Below are 17625 nucleotides of genomic sequence, written 5' to 3' on the forward strand. Positions count from 1 at the left end.
TTGCAACATCTCAGACCATAACTCCTGGGAGGCAGCATACCTCTCGTGACTCCCTGTCAGGCCAACAGATGGGTGCCTCAGTGCCCCTTAGCAGTGAGTCACCCACTGCAAGCACTTGTTTCTTTTTGCAGTATGTACTGTGTACTGCTCGGGGAGTTTCTCCCTGCAGACTTTGCTTGTGGGTGTCTACAGATGTTACAGTTTCATATCTATTTTTGGTTGTAATACTGGAGGGTGTGGACTGAAACAGAGTCCTGCTTTTGTGGGTCACCAGGGTTCAAGGTGCCACATTCTTAGTGGTGTTTGCTACAGGAGCGTGGATGTGAAACCATCTATCTCCATCTCATCTGCTCTAATACTGCACAGCCTTGCAACTCGGCCACCTAATGCAACAGGTCCTCAACCTGTGCACAACTTGTACAGGTACTTGCCTTGTCTCCAGGAGAAGGGTCCATACACTTGTTGCAACTTACTACCAATTTGGTGGCCTTCTATGATGGGGCTACAGAATTGATGGATAAGGGTAAAGCAGTTGACGTCATCTACCTGGACTTGTGCAAAGTGTTTGACACTGTCCCACGCGACATCCTTCTCTCTAAGTTGGAGAGATATCAATTTGATGGATGGACCACTCGGTGGATAAAGAACTGGCTGGATGGCCGCACACAAAGAGTTGTGGTCAATGGCTCGATGTCTGGCTGGAGACCGGTAATGAGTGGTGTCCCTCAGAGATCGGTGTTGGGACTGGTCTTGTTTAACATCTTCATCGCTGACATGGACAGTGGGATTGAGTGCGCCCTCAGCAAGTTTGCCGATGACACCAAGCTGTGTGGTCTGGTTGATATGCTGGAGGGAAGGGATGCCATCCAGAGGGACCTTGACACGCTTGTGAGGTGGGCTGATGGCAACCTTATGAAGTTCAACCACGACAAGTGCAAGGTCCTACCCCTGGGTCGGAGCAATCCCAGGCACGGCTACAGACTGGGCAAAGAAGAGATTCAGAGCGGCCCTGCAGAGAAGGACTTGGGGGTGCTGGTCGATGAGAAAATGAACATGAGCCGGCAGTGTGTGCTCGCATCCCAGAAAGCCAACCGTATCCTGGGCTGCATCAAAAGGAGTGTGACCAGCAGGTCAAAGGAGGTGATCCTGCCCCTCTACTCTGCTCTTGTGAGACCTCACCTGGAGTGTTGTGTGCAGTTCTGGTGTCCTCAACATAAGAAGGACATGGAACTGCTGGAACAAGTCCAGAGGAGGGCCACGAGGATGATCAGGGGACTGGAGCACCTCCTGTATGAAGACAGGCTGAGGAAGTTGGGGCTGTTCAGCCTGGAGAAGAGAAGGCTGCGTGGGGACCTCATAGCAGCCTTCCAGTACCTGAAGGGGGCCTATAGGGATGCTGGGGAGGGACTCTTCGTCAGGGACTGTAGTGACAGGACAAGGGGTAACGGGTTAAAACTTAAACAGGGGAAGTTTAAATTGGATATAAGGAGGAAATTCTTTCCTGTTAGGGTGGTGAGACACTGGAATCGGTTGCCCAGTGTGGTTGTGAGTGCTCCATCCCTGGCGGTGTTCAAGGCCAGGTTGTGACAGAGACCAGCTCATTAGGACGCCTGAAGGAACAGACGGACTACAGCTCTGGTGGCATGTAGCGAAGTTTATTACACAAGTTTCTCAATTTATAATCAAGCTAGATCCTGGTTACCTATGGCAAGATCCTGTTCTTAACATTGATTACATCTCTTTGGCTACTTTACAGCTACGTGTGACAATTATTACCTGATCTTGTATTATGTTCTTAATTATGTTAATTATTTTGTCCTCTTGTCTTGCCAGATGCATTGAACCATTCGTTCTTACTTTGTTGCTATGTTCTGTTTGTTTTCACTCCAAGGGAGGTTCAGGAATAGGTCGAAACGTTCCCTTTCAGGAGCGTATTCGCCTTCATCTCACTAACCCTTTCAGGCCAGCTCGACTCCCTTCAAGGTTGGATGAAGCCTTGTGTGGGATGGTTTAGTGTGAGGTGTCCCTGCCCATGGCAGGGGGGTTGGAACTAGATGATCTTGAGGTCCTTTCCAACCCTAACTATTCTATGATTCTATGATTCTACCTGTACAGAAGTCTCCTTCCTTACCAGTTCTGTCTGGGTGGAAGTGTCAGACATCCCAGGGACTTTCTCTGTAGAAACATAGGATTTAACTCAGGGCGAGTGCTCACCATCCTGACAGAGATCTAGAGCACTTTTCTGGGGTCTACAAGCAGGGTGCATGGCCCTCCCTGCACACGCTCCTGGGCAAACTCCCATGCAAACTGATTTGTCATGCCCTCCCTGGCTGATGCACCACACCCTGTTTGCCAGTCATGGTCAGTCATGCTCCCCAGGGACATTTCAGTCTCCCTAGCTGCCCCTAGCAATGCCCAAGCTGTGCTAGACTTCCTAGCAAGAGCTTGTCTTTCCCTGGCTCCAGGAACCCTCATGTCAACCCCAATCTAGTGCTCAGCTGCAGAGATTACCGTTGCTGCCACTGTGTGTCTTGCCAACTGAGGTGTTCTGGAGCTTGCCCCTATTCCAGTGCAGTCTGGATCAGTCCATGGCAGATGGTAGGGCTGTGTTTCCACCCCTGGGTCAGTCAGTACCAAGTGTACTGGATGCCCCTCCAAGTGAAAGCGAACTGTGGCCTGCGCTCTGCTGCCAAAGGGATTGAGCAAAATACATTGGCAGTATCAGTTGTGGCATCCCACTTGGCTGCCTTTTACTCCAGTTCATATTGAAGTTCTAACATGTCTGGTAAGGCAGCACTCAGTGGCAGTGTGACTTCACACTGCAGGTTGGGGGTTGACCTGCTGGAAAGTAGCGAAGGGGAAAGGGACCTGGGGGTCCTGGTGGATAGGAGGATGACCATGAGCCAGCAATGTGCTCTTGTGGCCAAGAAGGCAAATGGCATCTTAGGGTGCATTAGAAAGGGAGTGGTTAGTAGGTCAAGAGAGGTTCTCCTCCCCCTCTACTCAGCCTTGGTGAAGCCGCATCTGGAATATTGTGTCCAGTTCTGGGCCCCTCTGTTCAAGAAGGACAGGGAATTGCTTGAAGGAGTCCAGCGCAGAGCCACAAAGATGATTAAGGGAGTGGAACATCTCCCTTATGAGGAGAGGCTGAGGGAGCTGGGTCTCTTTAGCTTGGAGAAGAGGAGACTGAGGGGTGACCTCATCAATGTTTACAAATATGTGAAGGGTAGGTGTCAGGATGATGGAGCTAGGCTTTTTTCAGTGATATCCAGTGATAGGACAAGGGGCAATGGGTGTAAACTGGAGCATAGGAAGTTCCACGTTAACATCAGGAAGAACTTCTTTACTGTAAGAGTGACAGAGCACTGGAACAGGTTGCCCAGGGGGGTTGTGGAGTCTCCTACACTGGAGATATTCAAGGCCCGCCTGGACAAGTTCCTGTGTGATGTACTGTAGGTTACCCTGCTCTTGCAGGGGGGTTGGACTAGATGATCTTTTGAGGTCCCTTCCAACCCTTGGGATTCTGTGATTCTGTGATTCATTCAGGTCACAATAGTCTATTTTTAGTCTTCCAGCACAGCTGTTGGGATCCCCCTGTCACTCCAGAAATATAAATGGGTTCTGCCCCTTGATAGCTTGATGCCATTAGGGTACACTGTGCACTGGTGTCTACTAGAGCCTCATACTCTTGTGGGTGTGATGAGCCAGGCCATCTGATCCACACAGTCCAGTAAACCTGGTTGACCCTGTCCTCCACCTGGCTGGAGGCAGGGTCCTTCCAATACTGGTCATAGTATTCTTCACTTAATTCTTGTAAAAGGGGATTAGAATTCTTGTCCATAGGGTTTGGAGTAAAATCAGCTCTTCCACTCTGCCTGGGAAAATGCCTGTCAGAGATTGGAGCAGCAACTTTCCTTGAAGGATCCCTATTTATGGTTGTTTTTCCTTGCAATTCATGTACCCATACCTTGAACATTGAGGTAAGTTTTCCATTCCACTTCCTCATGTCTTCTCCATGGTCCTGCAGGCAAAACCACAGGGTATCCCTGGTATGTACCTTCTATATCTTCCCTCTTGAGTAGAAGGACACTTACTTTTAATAACTGAGAAATGGGTCCATACAAGTGGGAAGCAGGACTTCTCCTCCTTGAACTGCTGGAACTCCCCAGTAAAATTTTCCACAGCTGAAATGATGGAGGGGGAGAGATTGTCTTGATGTGGAGGAGAATCAGAAGTATGTAAAACCTGCGGGTTGAGATAAGAACAGTTTAATAACTAAAATAAAATATAATAATAGACATAATAACTACAAAATAATCATGATAAGAATAATAGAGAACAACAAAAAAAAAGGAGAAATAAAAATTCAGAAAACACAAGTGATGCAGAATACAATTGCTCACCACCTGTCAACTGATAGCAGTGATCTGGGCCTTCTGGGTAACTCCCCCCAGTTGATATACTAGGCATGACATGCTGTGGTATGGAATACCCTTTTGGCTAGTTTGGGTCAGGTGTTCTGTCTTTGCTCCCTCCCAGCTTCTTGTGCCCCTCGTCATTGGCCGAGCATAAGAGACTAATAAGTCCTTTACTTATGGTAAGCACTACTTAGCAACTGCTAAAACGTCAGTGTGCTATCAATCAGCATTATTCTCACATTAAATCCAAAACACAGCACTCTTACCAGCTACTAGGAAGAAAATTAACTCTATCCCAGCTGAAACCAGGACACATGTAATTTGTTTATTAGTAGCATGAAAAATAAGTGCTGAACAAGTTGTCAAGCATTAGTTTTTGTAGACTTTTACTGGTTTGTTTTGCAAGGTTTTGCATGCATGCTTAATTTATGTAGAAGTATAAAAAGATGAAGTATTTTTTTCTCAGCTATTATAGGCATTTTATGCTTTTTCTGAAAAGAAAGTATACTGAAATTTCTCTGGAGACTCATGAGATACTGATATCTTAAATTCTACTTATAATTGCATATCTGATTGATAGACTATTATGAAGGTCAAAGTATTCTTTTATATTGACACAATAGTTTAAATACAGGATTTTTATTAATGGAACTTTTCTGACAAACCAGTGTCAAGTATTAGAGTATTTAAAAGACTGAGACTTAATATTTTAGTCTTTCTGATGAGCTTAAGAAAAGGGATTTACAGATTCTGAATTTAATGGATATATATATTAATAGTATAGTTTATTGAGCTAATATAAAATTATTCTAATGTTTAAATGATGATGTGACATTATAAAATAATTTCTCAATCAATTTTGGAGATGTCTGAATCTGTCAGATGTAAGCCTTTTTGCTAAGTAAGGCTTTGCTTAAATGTTGTTAGTATAGACTTGCCATGTACTTCATTATGTATAACTGTAGTGTCAAACCACTTAATTCCAGCTACAAGGTAGCATTTGGTAGCTTGATTATGAGAGCATGATCTGAAAATGAGTTTTTATAACTTTTCTATGCATGGACATAGGCTACCTCTGTTTTTAGGTTCTATTTATTATGTCCAAAAGTCTTAATAATTTGATCTTTCTGTAACAGTTAGCATTTTTAATTCTGTATTGTTAGAGAACTAGTGTAGGTGAACCATTTAAAACATGGCTGTCATGAGCCAACAGTAAAGATGTGTTAATAGCAGTGCTGATGCTATTTAAGGGTTTAACAAGTTCTTGTTTTCCTATTAGTGTTCAAAGTTTTCAGTACTGTATTTTGTCTTTCCTTACCTGCAGTGATCAGAACAAGACTGAGTGAGCATTCCATGTTGAAATGACCATGAATAGAGCACTCCATGCTGGAATGAAGGATCTACAGTCTTTATGGCTGATGTTCTAGGCTTTGTATACTGAAGTAGTTTCAAAACCACGAGGCTGAATATTTAACACCAGCTCTCTCCTGAATTTTCTTGCAAAATCAGTGTGTAATTATAAATAGATGTATTGATAACATGTACATGGCTATTTTATTTGCTTGCTATAGAAGAGGAAGAATGTGTACAACTTTGAATCACCAACGTTGGTTACTGCTTTAATTTTAAACAACTTGCACAAAAGACAAATGCACATATAGCATACTGTATGTGCTTCATATGCAGAAAAATCTGTGTGGGATTCTGGTGGGGAGGGAGTTTAGTAAAGCCTAGGTGACTTACTAGGCTGCATCAAGAGTGACCAGCAGGTCAAAGGAGGTGTTCCTGCCCCTCTACTCTGCTCTCATGAGACCTCACTTGGAGTATTGTGTACAGTTCTGGTGTCTTCAACATAAGAAGGATATGGAGCTGTTGGAGCAAGTCCAGAGGAGGGCCATGAGGATGATCAGGGGACTGGAGCACCTCCCGTATGAAGACAGGCTGAGGAAGTTGGGGCTGTTCAGCCTGGAAAAGAGAAGGCTGCGTGGAGACCTCATAGCAGCCTTCCAGTATCTGAAGGGGGCCTATAGGGATGCTGGGGAGGGTCTCTTCATCAGGGACTGTAGTGACAGGACAAGGGGTAACGGGTTAAAACTTAAACAGGGGAAGTTCAGCTTAGATAGAAGGAAGAAGTTCTTTCCTGTTAGGGTGGTGAGGCACTGGAATGGGTTGACAAGGAAATGGTGAATGCTCCATCCCTGGCGGTGTTCAAGGCCAGGTTGGACAGAGCCTTGGTTGACATGGTTTAGTGTGAGGTGTCCCTGCCCATGGCAGGGGGGTTGGAACTAGATGATCTTAAGGTCCTTTCCAACCCTAACCATTCTATGATTCTGTTTCTATTGGCAGGTTTTGTTTTGCTTTGTATAATCATAGTTCATTTCTGCTTGTTTCTATAATGAATCATATTGTTACATAAAATGTCAGTTAATATCTAAGGGCTGTCAATATTGTTATGACTTTGCCTTTTCTATTGTCTTCCTCTTATGAAGATCTTTGGCTCTGAAGGAGTAATAATGTGAAAAGTTTGGGGTTTTTTTCCAGATATCTTTATATTTATATTGTATTTTTTAGTTATGTAATATGTGGTACAGAATTTTTGTTATTAAATATGATCCAGAAATTTCTAGGAAGATTCTGTATGAGAGGGCAGGAGTGCCTGAAAGCTCTAAGTCTGTTATATATATACCAGTATATATACAGTATGCCATCTCTTCATGGTATATGTGGGCTGCTTTCCTGCATGACATCTGGGGCTTTCCCAAAGCTGTGAGAAGGTACACTATGATATATATTGAAGTAATTTGGACTACATAGGACAACATTCCCAGCCCTGCATGAGTACATTGTTTTTAGATCCTGCATGTGTTTTCCTCACCTTAATAAAGCCATGCTATGAATTTTGTGTAGAAAATGAGTTGCACTGATACTTGCCTCTTGATCAAAAGACCATCAGAGTAACAATGATGGTCTTATCGGAGAGCTCCCTCTAGTTGCTGTGAGAATTTAAATGTCAGATATTTGCCTGCCTTTGATTCTGGAGATGCTCATTAAGAGTGGATTCTGGCAGACTGGTACTGACTTTGAGGTCTTGTATACATGTCCTATAGTTGGAAAATTCAGAGACTGATGGGTGTTTCACTGACCTATATATCTCAATAAAAAAGTTTCCAATTATTTCTTTTTTCTGAAAGGAAACTGAAAGTCTTATTTGATATAGTATGGTAGGTACCTGAAAATAGATAAAAGATAGTAACTTAATGAAGATTTGGTGAATGTGATCTGCACAGTGTTGAAACATGCACGCTGATGCCATGCTCCATAACTCTTTTTGTTTGCATTTTTTCTAATGGTGTGCATGGAATATGCCTTATTAAAGAGTTATTCTATTAATTTGAATATGTAGAAAAGTGCCTATGTGTTAGTGCTAGTAAGCAAATAAGATGAAAATTTGTACATTTACTATATCACTAGTTTAACTCCTTATTTACCAGTTCTTGTAATTGTTGAACACAGACAAGTAACTGTTTTATTAATTTAATTGAATGGCTTTATTTTACAAAGGTATAGAAAGTTTACAAAGCAGTATATAAATCTTTTATCATTAGTTGCATATGCACTAAATGTGATGTACTTCTGCAATTTATTCTGTAAATAAAATTAAACTGCAGATACTATTTGTAAAGAATATTTTACATTTAAATAAAGGCACTGGTACTTCACTACAGCTAGCCCTGCCCAATCAGAGTTGTAAGAGGCTTCTTAAAGAATACAGAAGGAGTTGCAAGATTGAAAAATAGGTATAAATTGACCTCTTTAAAAATAAATGTAATAAGGCAGCTCTCTATCAGCCTCTTAGATTGTCCACGTGCAAGTAGCCTTTAGGCCTTTTCTTCCAAAAATGATCTTCCTTTTATAGTTTTATAAAATTTCCCGTCTCTTGAGCCCACCTGTCTTTTAAGTCACTGCCACATATCTATGCACTCTGAGTTCTCTTCTTCCTATTAATGGATCTGTAATATTTTTACAGCTGTGGTCTTTGCAGAAGCAGCCTGTGACTCTAGAATGGCTGTTTTGATAACCAATTTGAAGGGCTGAGAACATAGCTATCATCTTCTCCATGAGATATTGTTCTCTAAATATCTGAGTCTGGAGAATTTGCATGTTACTGAACTAGATCTGAAGGAAATTACTTGGTAGGACTTGTATTGGGAATGAGGATGGCAGATAGTCATTGTTAACCTCTCAACCTGAACATCTTATTTTGACATATTTATCAGTGAAAAATGTGAGGCACTTCGGAAAAAAATCCCCACCACAAAACCTTTTACTTAATTGGGCTGAGCTAGCTCTGGCTTACCTGAAATTGTGCAGAATCTCTTTAAACTAATCAGACTGTACACCTGTATTTTTGTGAAGTTGTACAGATAACGCTGTATTTGAATTGCCACTATTCATATACAGATTCAAAACATGAATACCTTGAGTGTATAGCATAACCGTTTCTTCTTTAATAGCTTTAATTTTTTTTTATTTTTTTTTTTTTTTATGGCACAATGTCCAACTGGAGATGGGTAATGAGTGGTGTCCCTCAGGGGTCAACATCTTTGTCAGTGACATGGACAGTGGGATTGATGCACCCTCAGCAAGTTTGCTGATGACACCAGGCTCTGTGGTTCGATTGACACGCTGGAGGGAAGGGATGCCATCCAGAGGGAACTTGACATACTTGTGAGGTGGGCCAATGCCAATCTCATGAAGTTCAACCAAGCCAAGTGCAAGGTCCTACACCTGTGTCGGAGCAATCCCAGGCACAGCTACAGATTGGGCAGAGAAGAGAATCAAAGCAGCCCTGCAGAGAAGTACTTGGGGGTGTTGGTCAACGAGAAACTAAATATGAGACAGCTTCAGTGTGCGCTTGCAGCCCAGAAAGTCAACTATATCCTGGGCTGCATCAAAACAAGCGTGACCAGCAGGTCAGAGGATCCTGCCTCTACTCTGCTCTTGTGAGACCTCACTTGGACTACTGTGTACAGTTCTGGTGTCCTCAACATAAAAAGGACATGGAGCTGTTGGAACAAGTCCAGAGGAGGGCCACAAGGATGATCAGGGGAGCATCTTCTGTATGAAGACAGGCTGAGAAAGTTGGGGCTGTTCAGCCTGGAGAAGAAAAGGCTGTGTGGAGACCTCATAACAGCCTTCCAAGTATCTGAAGGGGGCCTACAAGGATGCTGGGGAGGGACTCTTCATCAGGGACTGTAGCAATAGGACAAGGGATAATGGTTTCAAACTAAAACAGCGGAAGTTCAGGTTAGATAGAAGGAAGAAGTTCTTTACTGTGAGGGTGGCGAGGCACTGGAACAGGTTGACCAAGGAAGTGATAAATGCTCCATCCCTGTCAGTGTTCAAGGCCTTGGATGACATGGTTTAGTGTAAGGTGTCCCTGCCCATGGTAGGCAGGATGGAACTAGATGTTCTTGAGGTCCTTTCCAGCCCTAACCATTTTATGATTCTATGATTCTGTGATTTATGATCCTAATTATAAGTATTTTTAAATTAGAAGTTGGCTTTTATGTGTTACAACCACAAATTTTAAACCAGTATATAAAACTGAAAAGTATTAAAAATAATGAAGAAAAATCATGTTTTGTGGTTATTTTAAACTTTCTGTGCTTTATTTAAATTTATTGATAACATTTTAACTTTAAAACAACTTTTAGATTGTGTATGAAATTATATACAATAACGTATGAAAAACATTTAACAGGAAAGCAGGTTGTATTACTGAAGTTATAGAGCAGAAAACCTGAATGCCACATTAGTTTATATGTGGGAATCGACGGGAGACGAGCACATCAGATGATGATCAACAAGTTTCGTTTATTGGGCTTCTACCTTCGGTTAATATAACAGTGAATATGCAAATACTAGGCACTTGATTGGTTCTGGCACAAATAAGGCATTGTGTAAGCTCTATATTTTTGCAGCTACACCGTGCACCCCCCCACCATCCTCCTTCTCATGCACTTATCGCTTAGTGTCCTTGGCTGTGATTGGTCATAGTATGTTGCTGTTTGCCGGTGTCCTTCATTTCCTCATTATCTGGTGTGAGAGGTTTGCACCATGTTCTACACAGATGTCTTGATTCAGCTCGTTGATGGGAACGTGACCTTTTGACCTTTTTCGACAAGCCAATCCTCCACAATTCCCCCTTTTTCTTTATAAAGGAATAAGGGCTGAGTCAGGAGTCGTTGTAAACAAGCAGAACAACATTGCAAAGCATAACAAAGTAACAAACCCCCTATAATTATGAGACCTATAACGGCGAAGCAGCTTGTAAAGCAAACGCATATGCAGCTCTATGAAGTGAACCTCGATTTTCAAATAACTCGAGTAATTCAAAATCTGTACTTCTAAAATCAGCTAAATATTTCTGAAGTGCTATAAGCGGGTTACATAAAAGATAATTTGACAGACTATACAAAAAGTCTTTGTTTCAGCTAACTCTGGCGAAGATGCCTTATAGACTGACAACCACCACAATATAATTCTACTGTAGGGTCACACTGATGACAAAAACTACAGAGTTATCGAAGCACTTGTTGTATCACCAATCTCAGTTGTACCACTATATGCCTGTGGCCATGGACCGGATCTAGGAGGGCGACCGTGCTCAACGAAAGCTCTGTGTTGATTAAGGAGTTAAGTTCTTCTATTAGTGGCTGTAGCGCTCGACGCAAGCGACGCTCCTCCCGGGCCTGCGACTCAGGGTCCATACACTAGCTCGGGGACGCCGTCACTGGAGCTTCTGCAACAGCCGGTCTTAGTCACTTGGATGGTATCCACAAGGGTCCTGCGGGAGCAGAAACACAGGCGTAACCACGGCCCAGATATATTACTTCTGCCGGTCCCTGCCACAAATCTGTATTAGGATCTCGATAGTAGGCCTTAAAAGAAGGCTTTATCTTCTGTGCTTGTGTTTGTACAAAGTGCTTAATAACCGCTGGAGTTTGTTCATCACCAAAGATGCATAAATAATTTAACGTAATTTCACCCATATAATCAGCATCGATGACACCTGGAACAATGAATAGTCCTTTCAACGCAGATGATGATCTCCCCAGTAGCAAGGCTAGTCTCATAGATTTTTTTAACAATTCTGGTCCTAGCTGGACTTGAGCCTCCTTAGTGAAGAACTGTCCAGTTCCCATCAGGTGTTGTAATTGCACCCCAATCAGGGGATCTCCCTGGCCTCGCTGAACTGCAACTGCCTCTTGACAGGTTTTCTGCTAATACACGTTCCATAACAACAACTGTGAAGGGGTGAGGATTAATTTCAGAATACTTTTAATATAACAGCAAATCTGTTCCCCAAATATATGACAACATCTGCCTAGTGGGTTCAAACTGAATGCCTGTAGAAATAACAGTTTGCCTTAACCGAGATAGCAATTTCAATTTAAGGGAGACATTTCAGCATTTACTGCCTGACCTTGAGCGTTAATCTGGTACTTAACAGGAAAGGTGAGAATCTTTTCCTGCAAGGCCTGCAAACAATCAAAATCATTGTTTGACAGAGCCTCTCTCTGAATAGATTTCCAATCTATCACCTGGATTCGCATTTGTCTACCTGTGCTCTGCAACTTTACCTTCTTTTCTTCTCTCCCCCCCTCTTTTTTTTTTCTTTTCCAAAAGTTGTTCACTCTGCTTTGCACGGCTACAAACAGCAGCCTGCTCGGCAGCAGCTACAGCTGCCTGCCTGCTTCAGCAGCAACCATAAATACCTGTCAGCAGCCACACTTTTGCATTAACCCTTTCTTGCCTGAAATGTTAAACCACTACCTGTTAAAAACTTTTACATGAACACGATAACAAAAAAAAAATACATAGAACACCATCTGCTCTCATCACACACACACACACACATACGTATGCATATGGGATCCCACAAGCACATTTCACACAACTACAATATTTGAAACACAAAATCCAGACAATCATTACTCCCACTACACAGTCCCACGTACAGAACATGGCACAAGGACTCTGTGAAGACTATCTGGAAACCAGCTCCAACAAGTATCATCGCAGTGTGAGGTGGCAGGCTCAGCCCTAGGGAGCGTCCCCGCAGAGGATGTGCCTCCCTCACATCCCATGAGGCTTGGGCTTTTATACTGATCAAAATGCACACTCATTCTGACACAGGTGGCCAGTCTATGTCAGAAGAAGTGGCCAGCAATATCTATAAAGGTTTCCAAGCATCAATAGAATCATAGACATATTTGCTAACTTCTAGTACATGAGTATCACAGACAGACTGTATCAAATGAGTTGTATATGGGGCCCCAAGTCCACAGTCCGTCACAGTCCGCCACAGTCCTCCCAATACCCCTGATAAGGGCATATGAGAGACCTTCCCACCGTGGGCCTTGATCCAGCACATACATCACAGGGAAAGCACACAATACATCTTTACCACCTAGTACACTTTCCCATGAGACTTCCCTTAGCAGTTGACTGAAGAGGCCAAAGTTGGCCCTTCGGAAATCCAGAACTGTGGCTTTGCTAGGTATTCTATTCCTCCCACACAGGATCCTAAACTCCACCATCTCATGGTCACTGCAGCCAAGGCTGCCACTGACCGTCACTACTTCGACCAAACCCTCCTTGTTGGCGAGTACTAAATCTAGCAGCGCTGCTCTCCTAGTTGGTACGTCCACCATTTGCATTAAGAAATTATCTTCAATGCACTCGAGGAACCTCCTAGACTATGAATGACTGGCTGTGTGAGTCTTCCAGCAAATATCGGGGTAGTTAAAGTCCCCCACGACGACTAAGGCATGTAGTCGTGAGGCTACTTCCAGTTGCCTGTAGAAAGCCTCATCAACTCCTTCGTCCTGATAAGGAGGTCTGTAATAGACCCTCACAACTGTATCACCCGTGCCAGTCAGCCCCTTGATTCGTACCCACAGACATTCCACTTGCTCCTCATCCGACCCCGGACAGAACTCAATACATTCTAGTTGCTCTCTCACGTAAAGAGCAACTCCACCACCTCGCTTTGCCGACCTATCTTTCCTAAAAAGGACATAGCCATCCATGACCACATTCCAGTCATGTGAACTGTCCCACCATGTCTCTGTAATTGCCACTAGATCATAACCTTTAGCCCGCACACAGACTTCTAACTCCTCCTGTTTATTCCCCATGCTGCGTGCATTGGTGTACAGGCATTTCAGGGAGCCAGTCCTAGTACCCTTTTTCCCCTGCGGGACAGGGTCTAAAAAGCTATCCTTTCCCACAAGTGAAACAAGAGATTGATAATCCTCCTTAGCCCGCCATCCTTCAATCCCTAGCATGTTCCTCTTGGGCTTGTCCCCAACAGGCCCAGTTAAATCCCCTCCCCCCTTCATAACTAGTTTAAAGCCCTGTCAATAAGCCCTGCTAACTCCTGCCCCAAAACCCTTTTTCTTCTCTGGGACTGGTGTATCCCGCCTGTCACCAGCAAACCAGGTGTCCCATACAGCAGCCCGTGACTGAAAAACCCAAACCCCTGCCTTTGGCACCAGTCACGTAGCCATACATTAACCTGCAGAGTCTTCTTATATATCCCTTCACCCTCGCTTGCAACAGGTACGGAGGCAAACACCACTTGCGCTCCAGACCCTTTAACCAGCCGTCCCAGGGCCCTGTAGTCTGTCTTCATCGCCCTTACGTTCCTCGTAATAATTTCGTCACTGCCAACCTGAAAAACCAGCAGTGGGTAGTAGTCAGACGGCTGCACCAGTTCAGAGAGCTTCTTTTTAACATCTCTAATCTGAGCCCCAGGCAGGCAGCAGACCTCCCTGTGGGGTGGATCCGGTCGACAAATGGGCCCTTCTGTTCCCCTCAGAAGGGAGTCACCCACCACAATTACTCTTCTTTTCTTCTTGGTTGGGGAAGTTCTGAGGCATGTGGGTGAGTGACTAGCCCTGGGTGACTCACTAGATAGATTTGCCTCACCATCTCCATTCACCTGGCCCTGAATTTCCAAGACCTCGTACCTGTTATTCAAGGGCAATTGGGAGGGAGGAAGGGATTGTGAGGGTTTTCGCTTACCTCTCTGAGGAGGAACCTCACTCCATCCATCCTTGTCCATTAAGCTCTCTCCTTCTGTCTGATGGTAGGAGGGAAGGGGATCCATATCTTGTTGAACCACTTCCCTCTGCCCTTGCCTTAGGGTGTGGTTCCACCAATCTATTTCACTTTCACACTCTCTAATGGCTCTCAACCTTTCTACCTCCTCCCTCAGTTCAGCCACCTGCCTGAGCAGGTCATTTATTTGCTCACAGCGAACACAAGCAGTATCACTGGCTCCCTCCAATACAAGTGCCAGGCTCAGGCATTCGCTGCAGCCAGAGACCTGCACAGCTGCATGTCTGCAGGAAGGCTCAGTCTGGATACCCACATTAGTACTCACTACAGCTTTCGATCGTGTTGTAACCATGATCTATCTGGTCAATCAATCCGTCTACGTCCCTCAGCACTCCTTCCCCCTCCTGTACTCCAGGCGAGTCCTCTCGATGAGGCGGTTGGAACGCTTCCCTGCCCGCTCGCCTGCCCGCGCGAACTGCCGCGCAAACTGCCTCGACCCTCTGCCTCGACGCTCTCTGTTTGCCGGCTCTGTTCGCCGCGCTCCTGGTCGCCGCGCTCTCTGGGAAGGTTTTTTAGCCACTCCCAGCTGCTGCCACTCCTCCTGGCTCCGCCCCCTGTGAGTCAGCCCCTCTCGGGAGCTGAGCTTCCAAGTCCTGGGCAAGTCCTGTTGAGGACTTGAGGCTCCCTCCTCAGTGGCTCTTGTCGCTCTGAGTTGAGGCTCCTGGACGCTGATCTCTCCCCTCTCCGCTCCGGTGTTGCAGGCGTCCTCTCTCAAGCTACTCACCTCAGCAACTGATCGAGAGTGGCCGTTGATGGCCGGTTTGAATCTGACACCGAGCCTCCTGGCTCCGCCCCCTGTGAGTCAGCCCCTCGCGGGAGCTGAGCTTCCGAGTCCTGGGCAAGTCCTGTTGAGGACTTGAGGCTCCCTCCTCAGTGGCTCTTGTCGCTCTGAGTTGAGGCTCCTGGACGCTGATCTCTCCCCTCTCCGCTCTGGTGTTGCAGGCGTCCTCTCTCAAGCTACTCACCTCAGCAACTCCACTTAGCCCGCCAAATGACCAACAAATGTTTCACAGTGTCACTGCCTTCCGTGGCTGCGTTCTTCGGAGCTTTCCCGATCCCTGCTGTCTTCCCAGCCTTTTGTTTTAACAGGGTATTATATATAGCTTGCCAAATCTTATCTCCAAATTTTCGCCATTCTGCTAATTCATGGACAGTGAGAGGGTTAACAAAACATCCCTTAGTTTGTCCATAAGCTAACGGTCCCTGCAGCTCTTTCTGCAAATCGATCCCTTTAACCTGCCGTTTTTGTAAAAAGGCAGTAAATAAATCATACGCCGCTTGCCTTTCCATACCTTTAGCGCGCTTGTTGCAGCCCCTTCAAGGTCTCGGCGTCGCGTATCTGCCGGGCTCGTCTATACGGTCACCCAGGGTCCAGCGTTTAAAATCTTGGCGCTTTGACCGTCCTGTGGCTGCGATCAGGACCTGAGCACAGCTTACATCGTCCCACCGTGGCGTTCGAGGGATCACGTCGGGGTCACCATTTGTGGGAATCGATGGGAGACGAGCACATCAGATGATGATCAACAAGTCTCGTTTATTGGGCTTCTACCTTCGGTTAATATAACAGTGAATATGCAAATACTAGGCACTTGATTGGTTCTGGCACAAATAAGGCATTGTGTAAGCTCTATATTTTTGCAGCTACACCGTGCACCCCCCCACCATCCTCCTTTTCATGCACTTATCGCTTAGTGTCCTTGGCTGTGATTGGTCATAGTATGTTGCTGTTTGCCGGTGTCCTTCATTTCCTCATTATCTGGTGTGAGAGGTTTGCACCATGTTCTACACAGATGTCTTGTTTCAGCTCGTTGATGGGAACGTGACCTTTTGACCTTTTTCGACAAGCCAATCCTCCACATTTATATATTCCACAATTGTATTTATTTCCATGGGAAGAACTGAGATCCAGGACTAAGGAGTACCAGAGGATAAAATTATTTGTTCTAAAATATGAAGAATTTCTAAGAACTGAGATGATTTTCTGTAGATCAAGCGTTCTTAGTAGCAGGAATAGCTGGTGCCTAATGGATGAGTAACAATCCTACCTTTATTTGTTATGCAGGGATTTCTGCTTTTTATGCGTGTTGGGGTTTAAGCCAAGCCGGTAACTCAGAACCATGCAGCCGCTTGCTCACTCCACCCCCCCCCTTCATTCTCCCCCTGCTCCCAGAGGGATGGGGAGGAGAATCAAAAGAATGTAACTCCCATGGGTTGAAATAACAACAGTCCAGTAATTAAGGTATAACACAAACCTACTACTGCTACCAAAAATAATAATAATGATAAGCGGAATACCAAGGGAATAGAATACAACCGCTCACCATCCGCCGACCGATACCCAGACCAACCTGAGCATCAATCTGGGCCTTCCAGGTAACTCCCCCCAGTTTATATACTGGGCATGACGTGCTGTGGTATTGAATAACCCTTTGGCTAGTTTGTCTCAGCTGTCCTATCTGCTTCCTTCCGGCTTCCTCTCCTCCCTGGCAAAGTATGAGACTCAGAAAGTCCTTGGTTGGAGTAAACATTACTTAGCAACAACTAAAACCATTGGTGTTGTCAGCATCTACCTCTGCATTGCCAGAAGCTCTGCTTCCATTTCTGCAACCACCCCCACCGGGCATTTGCCACCAGTCAGTATAGAGATGAAGTTCTGGCCACTTTTCTCATTCATTATTGTCCAAGGCCAGCTGGATGGCTTTCATCCTCTCCTTCAGCAGTTTCTGCAACTTGTCACATGGGACTCCATACAGCTGCCTTCCATCTCCAATGCTTTCCCACAATACGGCAGGACCCATCAGTAAACAAGGCATATTGCTTTTCACTTTCTGACAGTTCATTATATGGTGGGGCCTCTTCAGCATGCATCACCTCCTCCTCTGGTGACATTCCGAAATCCTTGCCCTCTGGCCAGTACACGATGACTTATATAAGTCCAGGACAAACAGGATTTTCTATTCGAGCTTGTGTAGTAAGTGCAGCCCACTTACTCCATGTGGCATCGGTTGCATGATGT

The 17625-nt window shown here is 44.8% G+C and overlaps 1 protein-coding gene across 5 annotated transcripts in view; it reads left to right on the forward strand.

Annotated features, from left to right (window-relative positions):
- Window positions 1-17625, forward strand: part of LOC136004218 (ceramide transfer protein-like) — a 121507-nt gene that overhangs the window by 94398 nt on the left and 9484 nt on the right. For 4 of the 5 annotated variants that reach the window (XM_065660518.1, XM_065660519.1, XM_065660516.1 and 1 more), the window contains one exon: window positions 5743-10055. The exons of the other annotated variant lie outside the window; for it this stretch is intronic. Coding sequence is in view for 1 of the 4 variants with exons in the window: in XM_065660516.1 (XP_065516588.1) it covers window positions 5743-5783 (41 nt within the window). In the remaining 3 variants the exon portion in view is untranslated. Of the gene's footprint in view, window positions 1-5742; window positions 10056-17625 lie in introns of those variants that run through there. 5 annotated transcript variants of the gene reach the window in all.

The sequence above is a fragment of the Lathamus discolor genome, chromosome W, assembly GCF_037157495.1.
Source record: "Lathamus discolor isolate bLatDis1 chromosome W, bLatDis1.hap1, whole genome shotgun sequence".
Taxonomy (NCBI): domain Eukaryota; kingdom Metazoa; phylum Chordata; class Aves; order Psittaciformes; family Psittacidae; genus Lathamus; species Lathamus discolor.